Here is a 23,379-nt window from a genome sequence, read left to right on the forward strand (position 1 = left end):
AGCGAGACTTTCAAAGGATAACTTTGAAAGTTTTCCTTGTGTATTGTTTCAGGAAGGGTGACAAGTGGGCTTGCAGTGAAATGTGAACCAAGCCAAATTTCTCCCCCACCCTTAGTTGTAAACCACTTCTGCTGTTTCATCAAAAGAACCTTGGGCATTTTAGACTGATTAAGAGAGCTTATATATTTATGTTAAGTGATCGCTGGCAACTTTACAGGACATCAAGATTTAAGTGTGATGTGGAATTGCCCTGAGTATTTCACACGCTGCGTTCCAACTTCTCATCCTCTCTGCCATGCCCTCTGTCTTTCTCTCTCTCTCCCAATTCTCCCAGGGTGTCAGCGAGAGGACTAGACACCTTGGGGAAATTCCCAAGACATATCAGAATTCCACCCAGAAACTATAAGCCTCCAGGAACACAACATTCAAATCACCCCCCCCCCCAAAACCTGTGAAAAGGACACATGGCATTGAAAGCCGAAAGCCAGGCCAAAAACCTAATCGGGGACTGATATGGAAGTTGTCTACTTCAAATATGAACTGGTAAGGAAAAGAAAGAAAATTGATATAATTATTTAAAAATGGAATACTCCATCCCTCATCATATAAGGAACCTTGGCAGCTGTGACCATTTCTGATTAAAGCAGAGAGTTTTTGCCTCTCCTTCTTTGCCTGAAGAACAAATACCTAAAAGTGAAGACATATTACTTGTATTAATACAATAATAATATTAATACATATTACTTGTTGCAGGTGTAGGTTAGTATTTACATTATGGTGTATAAATATATGTTGGCTAGCCATATCACACCGCAATTGTGCCCCATTTCCACATGTAAAGCACAGCAGTTCCTAACACATTCATATAATCAAGTACCCTGTCCTAACAATGGCAAAGCTTAGTACCAAGCAATCTCTGCTGATTAATCATCCTGCTTTACCCAAATCTTTACCTATTTTCTGTTTGTCCAAAATTGCATAGATTTGGTTGTAGAAAACTGGCAGAAACTTGGTGTGTGTGTGTGTGTGTGTGTGTGTGTGTGTGTGTGTGTGTGTGTGTTGACTAGTTCATTTCAACTGTTGGCTGGAAGTACATGATCTACATTTTGAGCCAGACTTATTGGAGGTTAAATAAAATTTTTAAAAAGCCTTGCGTTACAGCTTCAGCTGGTTTTAGTTACTTAGAAACTTATAATTCCATTAGTTCTCTGGTCATGCCCCAGACTGAAATACTTTCTAATGGAAAGAAGACAGATTAAATCTTTTTTGTTGGGAGAAGGTATGGATTGAGATGAATGACACAGTTTTGGGCTGTTTATATAACAAGGCATATTCAAGAGTTTATATTCAGGTCAACTCTGTTCACTACACAATAGACTTCTAACAGAATGGAAATTCTAGCAGAAGTACGCACATTCTTATTAGGACATATTATATTAGGGCATTAAGAATATGCATTAAATCTCTCTCTCTCTCTCTCTCTCTCTCTCTCTCTCTCTCTCTCTGTGTGTGTGTGTGTGTGTGTGTGTGAGAGAGAGAGAGAGAGACCACTGTTTTAAATCTCCTGATTCTTCAAATTCATTTTGTGTCTTCTTCATTGCAACAGAATTCCCATTTATCTGCACCCATAGATTTTTGCATGCAGTGGTAGAGCTACCATTTTAACCTTCTGCTTCCATCACAATAGGACTTTTATGGAACTTGTTTAGGAAATTGTGTCATTACACATGTGCAGAGTGCAATCCTTTGATTCAAACAAAAATCAAGCATTGCTTTCAAACATTTCAAACATGGCCCCTATCTCCAGCTTGCTGTTTTCCTTCTAGGTTACATCATTACCCCCCCAAAAAAACTCTGGCTTTATCTGTTGAGAGAGGGGTCCCCACCCATTAGCCGTCTTCCACCAAGCCCCTTAATGGCTCATCACCCAGGCTATCAACTCACCAAGAGATGCCTGGCTACTCCAAGAATTAGAAACCTTGTTTAAATTCTAACACTTTCTGGATCCATGGATTAGAAAGGTCTGGTACCCAGCTTAACACACCAAACTGATAACAATACAGAGTTTGTTACAACACACACAAAAGCCACCTACTATTTCTCCTCCCAATTCCCCAATTTAAAAAAGGCACAAAACAATTAAGTTAAAAACAGATCTTTATTATAGAATGAATCACTGCTGCTCTCTCTCAAGGTCACAAAACAAATACTAAACAAACAAAAAGCTCATCAATGTGGGAAACTCCGTTGCTTGTCTGGCCTTCAGGAAACCAGCTCTGAGCATGTTCAGAACCAGTGTACTGTATGTTTCTGAGTGCAGCTTGCCCACACTTCCACTTGTCCCGTGCCTAGAAAACATGGGTCCAAGTGGTTTTCTGTTTGACCCACCAATTTCCCCAGGAAAACACACTCTTTAGTGCTGACTCGGAGCAAACATAAATCCACAGAAAACCCCTGACATTTGTTCTGATTTAGTGCTAAAAAGCAGGTTTTCCCAGGGCAAGCAGAAGTCTGGATGAGCCTGGTGCTACTACATCTGGGGCTGTTTTTTTGCAGCAGTCCTGACTCCTCCCATCTCTGCTACAGTAGATGTGCTGGATGAAAGGTAAAGGGACCCCTGACCATTAGGTCCAGTCATGACCGACTCTGGGGTTGCGGCACTCGTGTTGCATTATTGGCTGAGGGAGCTGGCACACAGCTTCCAGGTCATGTGGCCAGCATGACAAAGCCGCTTCTGGCGAACCAAAGCAGCACACGGAAACACCGTTTACCTTCCCGCTGTAGCGGTACCTATTTATCTACTTGCACTTTGACGTGCTTTCGAACTGCTAGGTTGGCAGGAGCTGGGACCGAGCAATGGGAGCTCACCCCATCGCGGAGATTCGAACCGCCGACCTTCTGATCGGTAAGCCCTAGGCTCTGTGGTTTAACCTACAGCGCCACCCGTGTCCCAGATGTGCTGGATAGGCCTCCTAATAATAGATGGAGTGAGAGTCTTCTTAGTAGGGCTGAATTTCAAGCAGGCCAATCAGTCATATCTTTTTTTTCTTCTTTCATTTTAGAGATTCATGGGAGGGGGACCTTTTTTGCCACAGCTATAGTTTTTGATTAGGATTGGCTGAATGGTGCAGAGAACATTGGCAGGAATGCCTCTGTAAATTAAGGAAGTGGGACAAGAAAGAAAGAGTGTGTGATTTTGAGGAGGAAATTAAAAACTGCTTGACATTTTCAGTAGGAGGACTGTGCCCCAGCAGCCCTAGTCTCCCCTATCTGTATATTTAGGATGTTGCCTTGGCCACTCAGAAACAATAAACTACGTGTGAACCATTAACCTAACTAAATGCAACTAATATCCTCCAGCATACATTAAAATGTGACAAAATTTCTGCATGCATGCAGAAACAGGAAGGCTATTATCTGTGCAACACAAACTTTGTAGTGGGAGTCCTTGGCCATTGCATCCCAAACTCTACCAGGGGGAGTAAAGCCTCAGGAACTTTACTAAAGGTGATGTGGGTGGGATGTTCTAATAATGTCCCATCCCTAGAGAATCATTATGGAGGCTCTGCTGGGTATTACACCTTTGCAAACAACGCAAGAAGAGTTATGCTGGCTAAAAAGAAAGGCCAGTCTAGTCAAGCAGCCTGGTCCCACAGTAGCCACCCAGAGGCCTACGAGAAAACTGTAAGCAGGGACCTGTAAGGATTTGAGGGAGGCAAGCTTGAATTACCTACAACAGCTCAACATGTCGCCAAGATGTTGTAATTCAACATCCGAATGGCCACAGAACCACCATATGGTGCAGATCAGGCTCAAGCATAGTAACTCAGAACCACCATACGAGCTTCTTAATTTAACTAGAATGTGTGTATTCCACATCCTTGCCTAATACCTTATCACCACAACAGATATCACCGTAACATAGGAAAGGCAGCCTTTAAAGATGAGCTACAGAGCCAGGACTCAGCGGCTGACGGTGGGGAGTAAGTTGCCAATGAGCGAAACATACTCTTTTATGTATTCCAGGCAATCACTTTGATCTAGAACTAACCAAGACGCCACCAGTGTTTGATGAATGGGGGCAGGCAAACCAAAACCACAATAGTGTTTGATGAATGGAACAACAACAACAAGCATCAACCCTGCTGCCGGAACATCCAAATGCAGCAAAAAAGGGTAGAGCAGACATGACCAAGCATCATTTTCAAATGCATTTTAAGTTTACCAGGGTGATCTTGGTGAGGACAAGATCGTCATTGGGAAATAGAGTGGAATAACCCTTTTAATAAAGTGAAACGACCCAATTATAATCTCTCTTTTGTCATGACAAGTGTGCGCCCGACGTGTCATTACAATGAAACAAAACTGCACATGATTCTACAGTTACTTTGAACACAATAGTAAATGTCGGGTGCAAATGTGCACAGTTGACATGGTTTGTTTGCCTAAAATCAGCATGCAATTTGGCAAACATGTAGGCTTTTGGGGATCTGTGGAAAGAGAACAGAAAGCTTTCTAGGCAAGACAAAAATTATGTTGTCTGTTTCACACAAAAATTATCTTGTCTGTTTTTTAACATTTTGGAAGGATATATATTTTGGGTTTGTTCAGGCTTCTTTACTTCATGCTCTACAGGAAATGGTAAGCAGCAGGCAGGACAAAGGCATACTGTGAAGATAAGCAATCTGATGCAGGAAAGGGACAGAAAACAGCATTTTGTACACTGCAGAATGCCTCCCTGTGCTGTTGTACTAAGGCAGTCTTCACCTGCTTTTAAAGTGGTTATTGAAAGCTTTTTTCTTTCTGATGGGTAGCCTAAAGGCTAGCATATACATGGTTTCTTAAGCAGCAGGCTGTGAAACACAGGCTGTGTCTGTGATTATTAACTTGGAGGGGACCAGTAAATGCAAAGGGAAGCCAACTAACAAGGAAAAATATGCCCTTCACCTTTTTTTCATTCATTCATTCATTCATTGCTCTAGGGTAAGCAAGGCGAAAAGTCATTTGAATACACACACACAACTTAAAAGAATATACTGCTCTATACTATACATGTCAAAGCACATTTGCTTCCCTCCAAAAAAATATTGGGAACTTTAGTTTGCTAAGGATGTGGGTAATTGCAGCTCTGTGAGAGGGTTTTTTAAATTAAAAAATCTGATCTATTTATTTCACAAGCCAGTTCTCTATGAAATCTTCCCATTCCCACATGCAGAGAGCTGTGTGTACTCACTGATGCAGGCTAGAACTGGATCACATCCTTAGTCATTATTGTAAAATGACTTTTTAAACCCTGCTGAAATATATCTTAATTTGCACTGAGCTGATTTTAAAATAAGTATCTTTTGGAATAATAAAGTATATATAAAAAGAAGACAAGCAGGGAAAAGTTCAGTTTTCAAGAGCCGATATATAAGACATCCATTATGATGAGTAAGTACTACTTAAGAAAATCTTTTATGCCATGACTAGCCTTAGAATGAAACTAGTGATTAAAAAGAGATTGCTCATGAGAATGAAATCCTACCACTCAAGTAATGCATGGATTGATTCTTCTCTGTGCTCTGTTGGAAAGACTCTGCAAATCTAATAAGAATTTATATAAATTGAGAGAGCATGGTCCAAGTATCTCACCTTTCTTCATTTAGATGTCATTAGAGTTATAGTTATATCTTTTTAAGGATGAAGGACTTGAGCAAACCTGTCAGTGTTCAAAATTAGTTTTCCATCTAGTCAGCCTATGAAATCCAAGGACATTCAGGTATAGAATTTTCAGACCTGCAATTTCTGTATCAAACATGTATTTTTTTCCCCTTGATACATGCAGATACCACTCTAAATGAAGGCCAGCAACATTACTGAAATATGACTGTAAAGAACCACCAATGGCAGCCCCTTGTTGCAAGCTGCAGCAGAAGCAGGTGAAAAACGTCCCATTTTCTAGGAGAATCTTGATAAATATGCCTTTGTAGCTCAAGAAATATAGTAGGCAAAGGAATGAGGAAAGATGTAAGTTATCAGGAGGCAAAATAATCAAGGGATCTTAACAGGAGTGGAAAGCACAGCCAATTGGTCCTCATCTAAATACAAGCATAGGTTGGGAATAAGAGACAGTGCTGATCAAAGACAGAAGGGCGAGATACTAGCAAGGGCAGAAGCAGCTGACCAATCCTCATGCCCAAGTTTACTTAGAAAGGGTTAAATCCAGATGAAGTTGGCTATTTCAAGGCCATACTGAAAGTGTGTCCTACATGAATATTGGAAAGAAGTTGATGTAGTGGAAAACAAACACTGAAATTCTTATTACAGAAGAGGCAAGGCAGTCTGTTTGCTCACTCTTTTGGGAAAACTGATTGTTTCCGGATATCACTGTTCAGATCAAGGGAAGTCATAGTACCATTCTATTCCGCCTTAGTCAGACCACACCTGGAATAGTGTGTCCAGTTCTGGGCACCACAATTTAAAAAGGATGTTGACAAACTGGAACGTGTGCAGAGGAAGGTAACTAGGATGATCAGGGGTCTAGAAGCCAAGCCTTATGAAGAATGGTTGAAGGAGCTGGGTATATTTAGCCTGGAAAAAGGGAGACTGAGGGGAGATATTATAGCCATCTTCAAATATCTGAAGGGCTATCGCATAGAGGATGGAGAAAGCTTGTTTTCTCCTGCTCTGGAAGGTTGGACTCGAACCAATGGCTTCAAGTTGCAGGAAAGGAGATTCCAACTAGACATACAGAAAAACTTTCTGACAGTAAGAGCCGTTCAACAGTGGAACGGTCTCCCTCAGGAGGTTGTGGACTCTACTTGCTTGGAGGTTCCTAAGCAGAGGTTGAATGGCCATCTGCCATGGATGCTTTAGCTGAGATTCCTGCATTGTAGTGGGTTGGACTAGAGGACTGTTGGGTCTCTTCCAATTCTATTATTCTAGAACAGCAAATCTCTGTCACATGGAACCACTCATGTAAAAGCTTGTGAAAGAGAGCAACTTGTTCTATTATATCAGATGATTCCTTTCATTTGCTAAGTGTGAGTTGTGAAAAAGCAGTGAGTATACTGAGTGCATATATTTTGGCCTTCATCAACACACTATTTCATCCCAAGAACAAGCTCTCTCGGCTGATGTTTAAAAGAGCATTTAAACACCTTCAAAAACTCTCCTCCCTTCAACTTAGTTCTCTAATGCATGCTGATCAGCTCAGTTCACACATGTCTTCCCCCCCCACCTCTCCAAGCACGTTTTTAATCCTATTTTGTCCTAACTTGTTTCCTTCTCACCATCAGGAATATACTTCGCTATTACATTAACTATTTACCATTGAAAGCACCATCATCTTAAAGGTCAATCACATTGGAAATTAGCAAATGAAACATTGTGAATGCTTAAGAGTTTATATATATATATATATATATATATATATATATATATATATATAAGGTAAAGGGACCCCTGACCATTAGGTCCAGTCGTGACCGACCCTGGGGTTGCGCGCTCATCTCACATTATTGGCCGAGGGAGCCGACGTATATCTTCCAGGTCATGTGGCCAGCATGACAAAGCCGCTTCTGGCAAACCAGAGCAGCACATGGAAATGCCGTTTACCTTCCCGCTGTAGCGGTTCCTATTTATCTACTTGCATTTTGACGTGCTTTCGAACTGCTAGGTTGGCAGGAGCTGGGACCGAGAAACGGGAGCTCACCCCGTCACAGGGATTCGAAACGCCGACCTTCTGATCAGCAAGCCCTAGGCTCAGTGGTTTAACCACAGCGCCACCTGGGTCCCATATATATATATATATATATATATATATATATATATATATATACACACACACACACACACACACACACACACACACACACACTATCCTTCCTCTCGTAGGGGCTCAAGGAAGTTTACTGCATAATAAAGTTGAATTGAACAGGACTCAGACAAATCTCATAAAGGGTACATGCAAATGGCTCCCCACTTGTATTTCAACAAGTTTATAATAAGGGCACACCACAAGCCTAGATCTCCCAAGCAGCTGGGGAAGGCATAGATATGGTTCAGGGCTGTACCAGTTCAGAACACAGGCATAGACTCATGTGAGTCTGGCCTTCCAGTAAATACAGTATTTCCCGTCAACTCTTCTCCCTGACATGCAGTTTCCTGTGTGCAGGAGAAAGGTTTGTATGGAGGAGCATTCAATCACAAAAGCTCCAGTCTCGAGTAGTATGGTCCAGAGGCACGTTTTCATCCCTGTGTTCTCTGACCGTAGATATTAATTTGCTTTCTTCACATTCATAAAGACAATAGGCTGATTGTCCTCCGCCTTTTTCAAGACCTTGGGAACTGAAGAGGCTGGCTGCTACAGGAAGACAATTTTACGCATGACCTGAATGGAAGTGAAGAGACAGCTGCTTGAACTGTCATCTGGTGTGTGGCCGCAATATGGCTTAGATGCCACTGTGCTACTTTAATTACACCTGTGGTCTTTGTCTGCTGTTTTTGAGAAATAATTCTCTGACTTGTGTGTACATAGTACCCATGTAGACTAGCATCAAATGTAAGCTAGATAAACTAGGGTTTATGTCTTTATTCTCTCTCTCTCTCTCTCTCTCTCTCTCTCTCTCTGGGCAGGGATGGGTGGGTTGATAAAAGGTCTCCCTCCTCTAAGCTCTGCTGAAAGTTGTGGTAAGGGGGAGCCCAGTAGCAGTATCCCGGCCAGCAGAGCCTGGCGGAAAGCCCTGAAACTTGAACTGGTTTTGTGATCTGTTGGGTCCTGAGCCATCAGCATCCCCAATCTGGACCCAAATTCTGTGCCAGCCTGGACCTAGTTCAATAATAAAGTTTGATGGTCCAGCCCCACACCTTCCACAACAGCTACCTTGAGCAGCCATGATGTCCATGCAGTAGGGACTCCACCACTCTATTGTATGGAGTGGGGGCTAGAATTTCAGCCTAAGTCATAATCTTAGATCTTTCCCTTTGCCCCAATGTATCCACACGTACAATCCTGGACCCTCGGGGCTGCATGTGGCCCTGGGAAGCCTTCAATGCAGTCACACAGGTGCCCAAGCTGCGCCCCTCCACCAATTCCTTTTGCTGCCTTCCTGAGAAATTCACACTCCTTTAAGCCCACAACCACCGGCCCCGTGTAAATTGTGCTCCTTTCAGCCACCCCCAACAACTGTTTGGGGGCCTGAAAGTTAGAGTGATGCACAGTCATTCCTACCGTGCACATTCTGCCTGTGGATGTGAATGGCTTCTACTTCACCCATCAGCCTAGGCCCTGCCATGTCTACTGGCATTTAGCCCAATAACTGCTGACGTACCTTCATCCCACGTGGCCCTCAGCGGCAAAAACACCATGTGACCCTCTCCTGTAGGATGTTTTGGCTCCTACAGCTCCATGAATACTTTCCCCACATCACTATCACACAACTAGCATTTATGGGCATATTACTGATTATATATATTGGATTGCATATGGGAAACTGAAATATACTTGGAGCCAAGAGTGAATTTCATGCTCTTTATTCAGCTTGTAGTAGCAATAGAGGAAGAAGAGAAGAATGGCTTTCCCCAAAAACATCTGCTTATATACATTATTTACACAATGGGCCTTGCGTGATTGGCTACTTCAGGGCTGCTCCTGTAGGCCAATCAGGTTGCGGATTGACTTCAACCTGGAGCTGGATTGGGTGGCTCCTGCAGACCAATCAGACTGCTGCATTCTGGATCCTATTGTTCTAGGATTCAGCTCAGTACATAACAGAAACTGAGATGCAACTCTTCAAAATCACATTTTACAGGCCCCTAACCTCAGATCCTACTGAGGAATGCCATAAGCAAACATGATGACCTGATAAAGACATGCATAACCAAATATGTGCAGATACATCCTAGTAATGTCAATCTTTGCATGGTCCAGGCAGCACCAGACACCCCATCTTTTCATCTGTGAGGAAGTTCATGCTGAAACAGGTCGTATGAAAGCAGCATTAGAGACAATTTGCAATAGTAGTGGAGGGCATGAGAAGCACCGTGTTTCATTATGTCAGGGAACCACCAGGGGTCAGCAAAGAGCCTGGTGGGTCGGAGCGAGGGCTCTTGGACGCTGCCAAAGCCCCAGCACCTAGCGCATGGCAGCTTCCTCCGGAAGGTGGGACTAAGGCTCAGGAGGAGTTGCAAACCCTTTGGGATGTTGTGGAGATGGGAGCTCCAGAGGAAGAGTTGCAGAGGGCGGACCCAACCACTCAAGAGGAGGAGGCTCCAAGAGCCACAGCGCCAGCCCCTCAATTGACCAGCTCTAGTGGAGAGGGTGCTCAACCAGCACCCTCACCCCAATAGAGGACAGGGGCAAAGAGGAGGGAACAACGGAGGAGGTTCAAGGTGCCCCGGAGGTTATGCTGGCGTAAATCACGAAGGGAGGCGCTTCCGGATTCTGAATCGGATCAGTGCAGTCATGCCTTTTGATGCTCTGTCTTGTACATGTGTATATAATAAAACCCTGTAAAAACCAAGCACGGGGTTTGGAGCCGCTTACTCGTGAGGAAGCTACAAATGCTATTACACATTATGGAGAGGATGTGTGTTTAAAAATAAATCTGGCAGGACTAGGTCAAGTCATTTTTCTGCCCAAGGAAGAACTGGAAATGGTGCCCCGTCCCACAAGTCAAGATACATAATACCCAAGGCCAGCTAAGTTATTTTGACATCTGAGGCAGAAAGTCCTACAAGCACTTCTTCCCTTACCTCACAGGAAAACTACAATAATTATAAATGAATAACTAACTACTTGCTGCCCTTTCACAACACCCAAAATCTGCTACCTGAGATGGCGGCCTCACTCTCCCTGGTGGAAAAGCCAACCTGGAGATTTGGTGCAGTGTCTTGTACTTTTAAACTCAAGTAACTCACAACAAAAAGGCATGTATTGATCTTTGCAGATTCACCATTAATTATGCACTCCCCATCAATAAAAGGAAAGAAAATACTACTAGCTAACCCCATAAGATTGTTGTCAGAAAACAATGAGGCATTGTCCACACTGAAGTGCTGTACAAATGAAGAGCCACAGCATCAAGGGCTATCCTGTTCACATTTAATGCAGTTCCAACATTCATTGATCAATCCAGATATTCAACAAACAAGAAAAGAGCAGGGTAGGTAAAGTGAAGTTATACCAGGAGATATCCTAGGTTAACAGAGCTTCAGCAGTAGTAGCCAATGTTTAGTTTATTTATATGCCACTCTTCCATGGTGGACAGCCTAGATATCAAATGAATATCAAAATACACCATCATATTTTTTTTAAAAAAAGTAACAAAACATTTCAAACCAATAGGATTAAGGTGAAGAAGATGAAATTATACAATCACACCTAATATATAGTAACATAAATGTAAGATCGGAATTAATAGTAAGAAACCCAATAGCTCATAGGCAATGTTGTGCTCTCCAGGTGTTACTCCCATTATCTCTGATCGTTGGCCATGTGGGATGGGATTGACGGGAGCTGGAGTCCATCAACATTTGGAGAGAACCGTGTTATTTACTCTGGATTTAATCTAACCTACAAACCTAGACAGCATCTTAAAAAGCAGAGACATCACCTTGCCGACAAAGGTCTGTATAGTTAAAGCTATGGTTTTCCCAGGAGTGATGTATGGAAGTGAGAGCTGGACCATAAAGAAGGCTGATCGCCAAAGAATTGATGCTTTTGAATTATGGTGCTGGAGGAGACTTGAGAGTCCCATGGACTGCAAGAAGATCACACCTATCCATTCTTAAGGAAATCAGCTCCGAGTGCTCACTGAAAGGACAGATTGTGAAGCTGAGGCTCCAATACTTTGGCCACCTCATGAGAAGAGAAGACTCCCTGGAGTCTGATGTCGGGAAAGATGGAGGGCACAAGGAGAAGGGGATGACAGAGGAAGAGATGGTTGGACAGTGTTCTCAAAGCCACCAACATAAGTCTGACCAAACTGTGGGAGGCAGTGGAAGACAGGAGTGCCTGGCATGCTCTGGTCCATGGGGTCACAAAGATTCGGACACGACTAAATGACTAAACAACAAACAAAAACAACACTACTAGTGTGCGTCTTGTTAAAACTCCAGGGAACTCACCATCCCTTGCTTAAATACAGCTTTGTGGGGCAAAGCCTTCCCACTACCCTAAATGGTTCACAACTGGCTGTTTCATGTCTATCCTACAGAAAGCAGGACGCAGTAAAAGGAAAGTACTGGGGAGTGGCAGTGCTGAGATTTTTCTCCAGTTTTCTGGATAATTCCTTCTCTGAACATTCTGAAGAATGTTGCAGTATCCCAGGAGCTCTGTCCTTGTGGACTACTGAAACCATGCCTAAATAGTGAAGAAATAATCCAAGTTTGGGTCCTGTTCAGAAAGTATAATAATGATATACCAGAAATATACCTCTAAGCTTTCATTTGCCAAACTCAGCTACTTTAATGTCATCATCCCTCAGAAAGAAGCTTCTCTACTGAAAATGTTCAAAGGATGACACATTTCTAGTTCTTAAAACCCTTGATACATCATATATAGTGGCATGTATAGAAGCCTATTCAGCCTTTTAACTATTAATAGATACTGTTTTGTAAGCTCTATAAAACACTTGGGCTCCCGACATCACACTATCATCAACGCAACTTCTACATAACAGTTCAGAAGACTGGCATGCTCAGGAATGCATTTCAGAAAACCAGGATAGCTGTTGCTGGCATGGTGCCATGTTCCTCCCACATTCCGCTTTGTTTTCTCAATTATAGTGTTCAGTATCTAGGGCACTGCTTTTAAATTTAAGCTAATGCACTGTGATCATATACGAGTTCATGCAGGTGAGTAACTTGCCAGGGCCAGTTCCAGATCTGAGTGGGTTGAGTGGGCGAACTGCTCTCAGTTGAGCCCCCTTCTCCATCCCGTGGCTGCAGATGCTGCAGAAATATGGCAAGGACCAGAAGAGACAAATAACACTGAGGGAAAAGAAGAAGTCTAGGGTCTGGGAGATCAAGAAACAATAAGGCCTGAGTGGAAGGTTGGGTGGGGAGAGAGAGCAAGACAAAGGGTTGGGAAGAGGTTATGGGATGTAGGGTGAGCTTTTTGCTCTGCACTGCAGAAAAGGAAGGGTTTTTTTCTATCTTGTCATGGTTCTTTGACACCTGCCTGAAACCACAGCAACACCCCCTGCCTGCCTACTGCTTCCCGCCCGGCCTCTGAAGTGCTATGCTTCTCTAAGAACAGACTGCAGCGGGAATGTGATCGGTTGAAAGAATCCTGCCTGGAATGAATTCTGATTGGTGCAAGTACACCAATCAGCATAAAACTGGTGTTATTTTGAAGTGCTTGCAGTAGATTAGTTGTGAGAGTTGGCCCTGAAGAAATCATTCTTTGAAAATTGCAGGAAATAATTGTGTCCCGATTGGCCAGTTTCAAGGAACAAAAGTCATTTAGAGCATTAGTGTCTCTTGGTGACCTGCCTGAACACTTCTATAGGAAATTGCTTGGAAAAAGGTGACACACACTCTCTCTTTCTCCTGTGGACTGCAGCAGTGGGGTCAAGCCACAGTATGCTGATACCAGGCAAAGGGGGGAATTGGGCTCAAGCTCAGGGCTTTTAAGGTGGGGTTAGCTGCTCTTGATGAGGCACCACCCCTTTTTGCCCTTATGCCTTTATTACTGCAAACTGGTGAATTTCCCCTGCAGTGGCGGGCAGCCAGCGCTCCAAACAGGTGGGTCTAGCTGCTATTTAAATGTACTTCATTATTGTAGAGCAAGGTTTGTTGTTGTTGTTGTTTAGTCGTTTAGTCGTGTCCGACTCTTCGTGACCCCATGGACCAAAAGCACGCCAGGCACTCCTGTCTTCCACCGCCTCCCGCAGTTTGGTCAAACTCATGTTCATAGCTTCGAGAACACTGTCCAACCATCTCATCCTCTGTCGTCCCCCTCTCCTAGTGCCCTCAATCTTTCCCAATATCAGGGTCTTTTCCAGGGAGTCTTCTCTTCTCATGAGGTGGCCAAAGTATTGGAGCCTCAACTTCAGGATCTGTCCTTCCAGTGAGCACTCAGGGCTGATTTCCTTCAGAATGGATAGGTTTGATCTTCTTGCAGTCCATGGGACTCTCAAGAGTCTCCTCCAGCACCATAATTCAAAAGCATCAATTCTTCAGCGATCAGGCTTCTTGATGGTCCAGCTCTCACTTCCATACACCACTACTGGGAAAACCATAGCTTTAACTATATGGACCTTTGTCGGCAAGGTTATGTCTCTGCTTTTTAAGATGCTGTCTAGGTTTGTCATTGCTTTTCTCCCAGGGAATTTGAATGGCAGCTATAACCCAGCTGCCCAATGCTGCTCAGAAGACTGGGCTATGGGGTGGGGGGGATAGAGGAAAGATCAGGTCAGGCACCAGTGCAGGTGCCCAGGCAGCTAGCCAAATATAGTTTTCAATCCCTGTATTAGTAAGTAAGAGATAACACGTATGTCTGCTGTTCCCCTGCAGTAACCTGCTCTTCCCCTGATTCTGCCTACCTGTTTCATTCTGCAGGGGGATCTTGAGTGCCAGCAGAATTAAATGGCCCTATGGATGGATTCCCATAATTCAAAACTAGGTGCATTTATTCCCAGTTGCACAGGATTCTGCATTTCATTGCAGCAGGGAACTAAAATAAATAGCTTGCAAATATATTCCACTTTTCGAGTCTATGATTATCTACAGCTATTCAATCAATAAGTGTCAGGTTCAGCCAACTGTTCCTTTCTCACAGCAAATACAAACAACACTGCTGGGCTCATCAGCTATGGAAACCTTGATTCGCATCCTTGCTTAACTTATTCTCCAATGGGATTGTTGCAAGGTTAAGATGGGGCAACCTCATGTACTCCTTGGAGGAAGGGTGGGATACAAATTTGACAACAGATTAAAAGAAGAAATGGTAACTCACCTAGCCTGCTCAGCCTCTTATATATATTCATTCAGTCTGATTCAAATGAATTGCTCATCCCAAATGCTCATTTTTGTCAAAACTATTAATAAAATAATTCACACTTTTATCTCCTGCTACACAAGATTTTTGTGTTTATCTGTGGAACGGCTTTTGGACAGCTGGACTGAGAAACAGTTTGGGATAACTGATTATTGCATGTGGGTGTCACTGCTAAACATGCGGAAGCCAAGTGTGACAGGGTTGAAAGTGCACAGAGCACAGGAATCAACAGTATGTAACTCGGTTACGGGTGCCTTTGTAAACTTAACATTTTAAAGCTACTAATAGTAATTTCAGATGTTAAAATTCTCCTCCTTGCAGTGTTCCCTTGCTTATATGTATTGGAGAACAGCACAATACATTTGCAAAGACAGCAGTAACAATCCAGAAGTTAGTACTGTTATTGCAGATACTGAAAATTATCCTGGCTCAGTCATGAAATCCCTATGAAGACACTGCTGCAATATCTGTGGTTATGGATTTTGAAAAATAAGCAGCTTACCTGTAACATATATATTATTCATTTGGCCCACTGTGGAGCATTCTAGGGTACCTGTGGCTATCCAGTTACAGTGGTACCTCGCTAGACGAATGCCTCACAAGACGAAAAACTCGCAAAATGAAAGCGTTTTGCAATTTCAATGGAGACTCGCAAAGACGAAGTTTCCTATGGCGTGCTTCGCAAGACTATTTTTTTCATCCCATAGGGTGCCTCGCAAGACGACCCCCCCTGTCTTGCGAGGCACCCTATGGGAAACCACACTTCAATGTGTTCCTATGGGAGCCGCTTCGCAAAACGAATTTTTCACTATACGAAGCAACTCATGGAACAAATTAAATTCGTCTAGCGAGGCACCACTGTATTGCTGGACTCCAACACCCAAAATGGCCAATGGGCAATTGTTATGGGAGTTGTAGTCCAACAACATATGGAGGGCCACATGTTCCTCATCCCTGTTCTAGAGCTCCAAATGAAAAGAACACCCTTCCTTCTTCCCAGCTACTGTAAATTTGATATAAAGCAAGGTTAAAGGGGCTGTGCACACATCTTCCTCTTCAGCCTATTGCTCACTGGAGTGGGAATAGCAGAAGCAAATGCCTTCTCCAAGTTTCTTCATGACTGCAAGCTCTTCAAAATATTTTTCCATCTTTAGTTTATAAATGCCATCTTTAAGTTAGATACTTTGAACAATTTAAACTTAGATTCTTCAGATGCTACATCATGGATCCAATATCAAATTATATGTTTGCATGGCGCAATATGCAGTTGTGCATGGAGGTATTAAACATGTATGGCCAAATTTTGCCCAAGACAATTCATTCTACTAGTTATTGTTTCTGTGCTGTTGTTTCTTCCAGGGTTTACTTCTAATGAAGCCCTAACACTTCATACTCATATATAGATGGCTGTACTTTCCTGCAAGTGCCTTTATGCAGAACTCCCAACAGGGTGGGGGTGGGGGGAGATAGGGGAAAAGGTAAATAAAAAAATAACACAAAGATTTCCAACAGAAGCACCCAATTTACAAAGCAAAACAAAGGAATGTAGGTGTATTGCTATTATGTTTCCTTTCTTCCCCCACTTTTAAAAATTACTTTGGAATTTCCATTCAGCAACAACAAAAGATGAAAGACAGTTTGCTCCACATATAGAAAGGAATAGCTACCAAGAGGTCAAAGTAGCCACACTTAATGGTAATACAGACAACTGCAAGTTTGAGAAACAGCAACGCTCCATAGGACACCCTTCTGCAGCAATTACTATGTGTTCCACTTTCCTAGTCACTAGAGCAGCATAAGTAATGCATTCCAAGATCAGACAAAAATTGCAAAAAAGAAATTATAAGATATGCTACTGATACAGCTCCCAAATCACTGATTACCAGATGCCAATAGGTTATCTGTTGGAATTTCATTTATTTATTAAGCAGCTTTTTCTTCCAACTTTGAAACCAGAAGGCATTCCCAACACCATACATGATCATTATACCTGAAGGTGAAGCAGCTACTCTACTGGTAGTAATATGATAAGATAAATGGCAAAAGTGTTTCCAATATGATAAATGGCAAAAGTGTTTCCAAGTTCAACATTTTTGAGAGACTAAACACTACCAGCTGTAAAACACCAGCATGAAATTACTATATGGTATACCTTGGGAGGCTTGAACATACAGAGAAAAGTCTATCATTTCATTCTAGGTGGACAATGAGATATCCTTACAGGACAACTCTATTCACAGTGCCATTTTTCACAGAATTTCGTCTTACCTATTTGTATCCTTTGCTTTCCTTTAATTTCTGTTGAAGTGCATTATTCAAGGGGAAACCTTGTTTAATTAGTTTCATGGTCTGGAAAGTGGTACAAGGACCAAAGTTGCTGAAGTTGGTATTTTAATTGTGTTCATTTTGTACAGTAATTTGCAGGTTAGTTTGACTAAGGTTTTGTATCTGATGCTACTATGAAATACTTGCTTAAAATATAGGAGCGCACTGGGCATGGAGAGTCAAAATTAGGATCAAATTACTTAATCCTCATCTTGTAAAAAAGTAAGGTCTACATTTGGGTTTTTAGCAGATATGGTTAGCTCCACTCCACTCCACTAAAGTGAACAATAAATATTCTACAAAAGAAATGTCTGCAAAAGAGAAATGGTTAGATGTTAAATCATTTTTCATTGGCACAGCTATGTCAGAAGACCCAGCCATGTACATTTCCAAAATTGCAATCTAACTTTTTTTTCCTCCAAGGAAAGGGAGATATGCTACAGCACACTATGCATTAGCTTATAGCATCTCTACTTAACACGCAGTTGTTTAAATTAAAATATAATTGTTATATCTTTTTTAAATGATAAATGCTCAGGATGCAGTAGACAGGAAACTATTCACTGCAAATATTTTAAATTAATAGCACCATGTTATACATCTGCTTGTGCCTGGCTGCTTATATTGTCAACACCTTCAGCTTAAAGCATGGCATGATAGACTCAGCAATGCCTACATGTAGCTCCCCAACCCATTGTTCCCTCAGGCACTTCTGGGCATCTTCAATCCTTTGGGATAGGCACAAGACAAAGCATGAACTCAGAGAGCTTACAGGTACTGTACAGAGAATATTTTGAGCACATTACATTTTCAAATACAATTTTGCACAGATCCTAAGCATGCTTTTGTTGCCTTGTTATAAACTGCAGCTGCAGACACTTGGCAACATAATACACTGACAACATAATTTGTTAATTTTTCAACCAGCACCAGAGAAAATAAACTTGAGCTACTTTCTCCTAGAAAGAACGAAGCAAAGCAAAAAACGTATCTACAAAGGGCTGACTTGGATTCAACAACCTTTATGTTTAACTTCAACTTCTAAATTTATGCCTGAGTGCAACTACCATGAATGGTATTTTAAAATTCCTGGAGTGTGTGTGTGTGTGTGTGTGTGTGTGTGTGTGTAGACACACACATGATATATATTGAAAATACACACACATCAAGAGAAAGAGAGAGATGCAGACATGCACGTGCACTATTAGAAAAGGTCTGCAATATCAGTTTACAGCTTAAAGTGCTTTAATAAAAGGCTTGCAACAACAGAAATCAATTAACTGCACCTGAAATATTAACCATGGCTTTGAACCCTGCCTTTCTTTCATCCTACAAGATCATAAGAGCTTTAAAAAAATCTGCCAGTACATCTATGCAGAAATAAACAGTGTTTCTGAAATTCTTTAATACCTGTGTGAAATACAGTAGTATTCTGGTCTGCATTAGCATTTCATGCCTAAACGCAATAGTGGACATTTGTCACAGCAACAGAAAACATATTTATACAGTGCTTACTTGGAAAGTGTTCCGAGGCATAATAATAGACATCCTCATAACCCTCATGATAATCCTCCTCTGGCCGGTACTTTTTGCCTTTTCTCCTCCTCGATCTTCTTATCTGCTTGACAAAGCCCAAGAAACGCTCCATCTCATTCAGCAGCCCACAATATCAGGTCTGTGTACCCTTTGTTGGTTTTGGCCAACAGCCGCACTTCACAAAAAGCAGCCTGAGCATGAATGAGCAGCAAATACAGGAGAACTGGCCCCTTTGACCAGCCAGCTTGGCACCATTCAAAAATCTGTTTAAGCTCTTACAATAAAGGACACTCGCTGCGTTACCTTTGCCAGATACTGAACAGAAAGAACCGAAGAGACCATTTCAGTCTGAAAACAAATATTTAAAAAGAGAAAACCATCAGCTGAAAAGCTATGCTCTTCGTGTCAAACACGCTCTAATAAATAAACAGAACAAAGTTCAAAAGACCTCCCTGACAGCAAGAGGAATCCCAGCACTAGAATTTCACTATTCTGTGTCTCCATCATTTGAAGAGGGGACAGAGGGGCGGAGATAAACGTTACTCAATGGACTGAACCACATCTGAAAGTAGAAGAGGTTTTCTGCAACCTAGTATTTACTACCTTGTTATTTGCAGTTACACACCTTCAAATGCCGCTTGATTTTTCTCTCTCCTCTTCTCTTCTTTGGTTTGCAGAACAATAAACAATGAACGCATCGTTTCTGAATACCATACAATGCAGCCTGAACAAACAGAAAAGTGGTTTAATCCGTATACACAGACCACTCACTGGCAAGCATGTACTGAATGTGTTAATTGGAGCAGCGGGGAGAAACCTTGGCAGCTGCTTCTAAATGACACATTTACCCATTGGGCATTGATATATTTCAATCATTATGCGAACTAAATATTGCAATACATAGAAAGACTCCTTACAGATTAAGCAAACCATATTTATATCAAGCGAACAAACAAAGCAAGCTACATCATAAACATAGCATATGCCTCAGTGTTTTAAACTACGCACCCTTAAAAAATTTTTGGTGAGTTTTCAAACTTAAGAAAACACGTGAGCTGTGTATGTTCTTCTTTAAACCTACTTTCAGAGCTTGAAAGAATTGTCAGTGTGTTCTGCTTGAATGCCATTCCACAAGCATTCGCTAAGATAAGAAAGGAATTTCTAACAAAATCAAAGCCTCTTTTACAGCAAAAAAACAACAACAAAAACCAAGGCATGTTGATTTAAGTCCAAGCGGAATAACATTTGCCAGAAATGATTTTGCAACCCTCTCTACTCCAGCAAAATTAGGGGGGGGGGATCCTTTATCACTAGGAAGTATCAGTCTGAGATGCAAGACTGGAATGCAATTAGTATATCAGAAGTGAAAACAAGGTGGGAATGAGTGCACTGCATGGTCACTGATACAGAGCACTGACCACTAGGGGTGAGGGCTCCAGATCTGTATTGGTGGTCACTGAAAGGCAGCAGAGTATAGCATACTTCAGTCCAGGAAATACTGTGCAAGCAATGCACAGGCATGGACAGACATTGTTGGGTCACACAAAGTGCTCCTGGCCATTCCTTAGCAGTATCCACACTACTCCTGCATATCAGCAACAACCACCAATATACAGTATATTCCTGCGTATAAGACTACTTTTTAACCCAGGAAAATCTTCTCAAAAGTCAGGGGTCGTCTTATACGCTGTGTCGTATTTCTTATACAGTGAGTATATCCCAAACTCTATATTTTAACTGGAAAAGTTGGGGGTCGTCTTATACGCCCAGTCGTCTTATACACCGGAATATACGGGTAGTATACACTTCTCCCTTTGTTACTGGTCAGCACTGGAAGCCATTTCACTGCACTCTGCCCTATCACACTGGTCATCACCATGTATCAACCAAACTATCACCTTATCTTAGAACTAGAAAAAATGGCTGTCCTCTCATTATGTGGAAGTGGCTTAGACTTCCTGTTAAAATAAAATTATAGTGTCATTCTAAAACTGGACAGTGAACTCAGCTAGGCTTTAATTTACAGTAAAGGAGCCTTTCACTGATTCATCATTTCTGGGAAACCCCAGCACACAAAGCCAGCACTCTGAACTGACCAGCTCCTCCTCATCTATTACTATTTGAGTGCTGAATTTGAGCCAGAGCTCAGAAAGGATCACCCCAGGTTCATGCTTTCAGTTCCAGAGCTAAGCCCAGAATCTGTAACAGGATATTCAAGCCTTCACTTGGGCATCGCTTGCTGTCACATCTTACCAGCATCTTTGCCCATCACTGCTACTCCTTATATGGCAACATAGGCTAGAATCTTCCTAACCTGAAAGAAGAAATTTGTAACTCAAGCTTGCTTGGAAGCCATGTTTCATATAAATAGAACCTGTGCCGGACCTGGGTGCATCAAAAAGCAAAGGGCATTAATGACATGGTGAGAGCCTCTTCCCTGGTCAGCCTACATGTGCAGAGAAAAAGAGTCCTGACACTAACCCACAGGACTTGGGTGGAAACACAGGTCAGGGCCTGACTTGCAATTCCCAGCACCCATTAACTTTCTCATGCTATTAAGAGTGTTCTGGACATATCAGCATACTGAAATATATATTGGACCTGATGGTAAGCAAGCTGAAAGGCGGCGAGCTGGGCTGTAGCTCAGTGGTAGAGAACATGCTTTATATGCAAAAGGTTTCTGGTTCAATTCCTGGAATCTCCAGGCAGGGCTGGGACTGGGAGAGACTCCTGCCTGACACTCTGGAGAGTCACTGCTAGTCAGCATCTGGGCTAGACGAACCAATCAAGTATAAGGTGCCTTCATATTTTCCTCAGTTGCTGGGTCTGCCAGGCCACAACCTCTCCAATGCAACCCTGGAAACATCACCTGCTCCCAACAGATTTCATGCTCACAAGCTGCTGTGGTTCCTTATAATACAGTACTGTGCAGGCAAAACCAATGGCAGGGGCAAGAGAGGGAAAGAGGCTCTGCAGCTTGGTCAAATATACTTGATTTATCTATTGACGGCAGATTACTGTAAGGTATACGGGTATCACTGCATATTCTTTAGTATGAAAGCTGCAAACCCAAAGACATTTATACTGTAATGCATAGCTAGGAATAGAGGAAAAGCTGGATTCTGTTCACATTTGGGGCCAAATCCATCCAATTCACATTTTCTGAAATACTGTAATATGGGAACCAAAACATAGCTATCCCTTAAAATTCATACTGATCCAAATTTTGCAATGCAGTTCTCCAACCAGCCAATGTTTACAAAAATGCATATATTAAGGGAAATCATGTATAAAATGAAGATATTAGTGAAAACAGCATACAAAAATGCATTGTATCAGGGGGAAATGTTTGCAAAATGTGTACATGTATGTTACTCAAAACACTCTCTCTCTCTCTCTCTCTCTCTGTGTGTGTGTGTGTGTGTGTGTGTGTTTAGTACAAATTCACACTAAAATTCTATTGAATTTTCATGAAATTTCAAAAAAGGCAAATTGCTGCAAGATGTGAATAACTGAATTTAGAAATGGAGAGAACCAAAATTGATAGATCATTCCATCCCACTGCATAGCATGCATAATTCACATTGCCAGTCCTTCAGTGTTCTTTTTCCAGGAAATCACCTTCCCAACTCTTATCCTTTTTTGTTTTGGTCCTAAAACCTGGCCCATATCTCCTGTCACTATGTTTCCCTCTCTATTCCAAGGGATGCTTTGATTGGCTGAAAGCCATGAGGCCAACTGTGGTGCAGAGGCATACGTATTTATATTAAACATGTAAATAAGGGGCTGGCCCTTTCAGATAAATGCTTGAAAGTCACTGCAAAATTGCATTCTGAATGCCATAGTGCCAGCCATGCTGTGTGAGGTGAAATACTTTGCCTTACTGTCTACAATCTTATCAAGGACTTATCTTCCTCTTTTTAAAAGATGCATGTGTAATTTTAACCCCTTGATTCTATTTGTGTCTCATAAGCAAAATATTTTGCTCTGTTGGGCCAGCAATGTAAAGAAAGAAAACGAAACCCATTATTCACACATGATGTATGACAGCAACTATTTATACTATTAAATATGTTTTGAAACATATTTCAGGGTAACAGAGAACAAGGAGAATAATTCAAGTCTGAAAACATAAAATAAATTTATGGACTCCCAGGAGATCATCTCTACACAATGTTTAGTGTGAAGAATGAAAGCTAATTAGATGTCTAATGATCTGCATGACATTTTGTGAGCGCCACACATGGTTTCTGCAGCATAAGTTCTTTTGCGAAAGGATGGAAGCTAGAAAAGGGTAAACCACAGCCAATTACACATGCTCTAAGTCAAAGAGATGTGGCAGTTGCAACATTATATGTTTAGAAAATATCTGCTCATAAGGCAGAGGAGCCTGCAGTGAAACCATTTAAATGCAATAACAAACAAGAAGTTAGACATATTCTGATACAGACCATATAATTATTGTGTCCTCACTTATATTTTACTGTAGTATCCAGTATTCAATATTTTCATTACATGCCTTGCAGTCCATT

General features: G+C 41.9%; 1 protein-coding gene across 4 annotated transcripts in view; it reads right to left on the reverse strand.

Annotated features, from left to right (window-relative positions):
* Nucleotides 1-22,933, reverse strand: part of GRIP1 (glutamate receptor interacting protein 1) — a 228,701-nt gene extending 205,768 nt beyond the window's left edge. For all 4 annotated transcript variants that reach the window (XM_035127918.2, XM_035127911.2, XM_035127909.2 and 1 more), the window contains exon 1: nucleotides 18,827-22,933. In XM_035127918.2, coding sequence (XP_034983809.1) covers nucleotides 18,827-18,959 — 133 coding nt within the window. In that variant the 5' untranslated portion in view covers nucleotides 18,960-22,933. The remainder of the gene's footprint in view (nucleotides 1-18,826) is intronic.
* Between the last annotated feature and the right edge of the window lie 446 nt (nucleotides 22,934-23,379).

This window comes from Zootoca vivipara, chromosome 10 (genome assembly GCF_963506605.1).
Source record: "Zootoca vivipara chromosome 10, rZooViv1.1, whole genome shotgun sequence".
NCBI classification, from domain to species: Eukaryota; Metazoa; Chordata; class Lepidosauria; order Squamata; family Lacertidae; genus Zootoca; species Zootoca vivipara.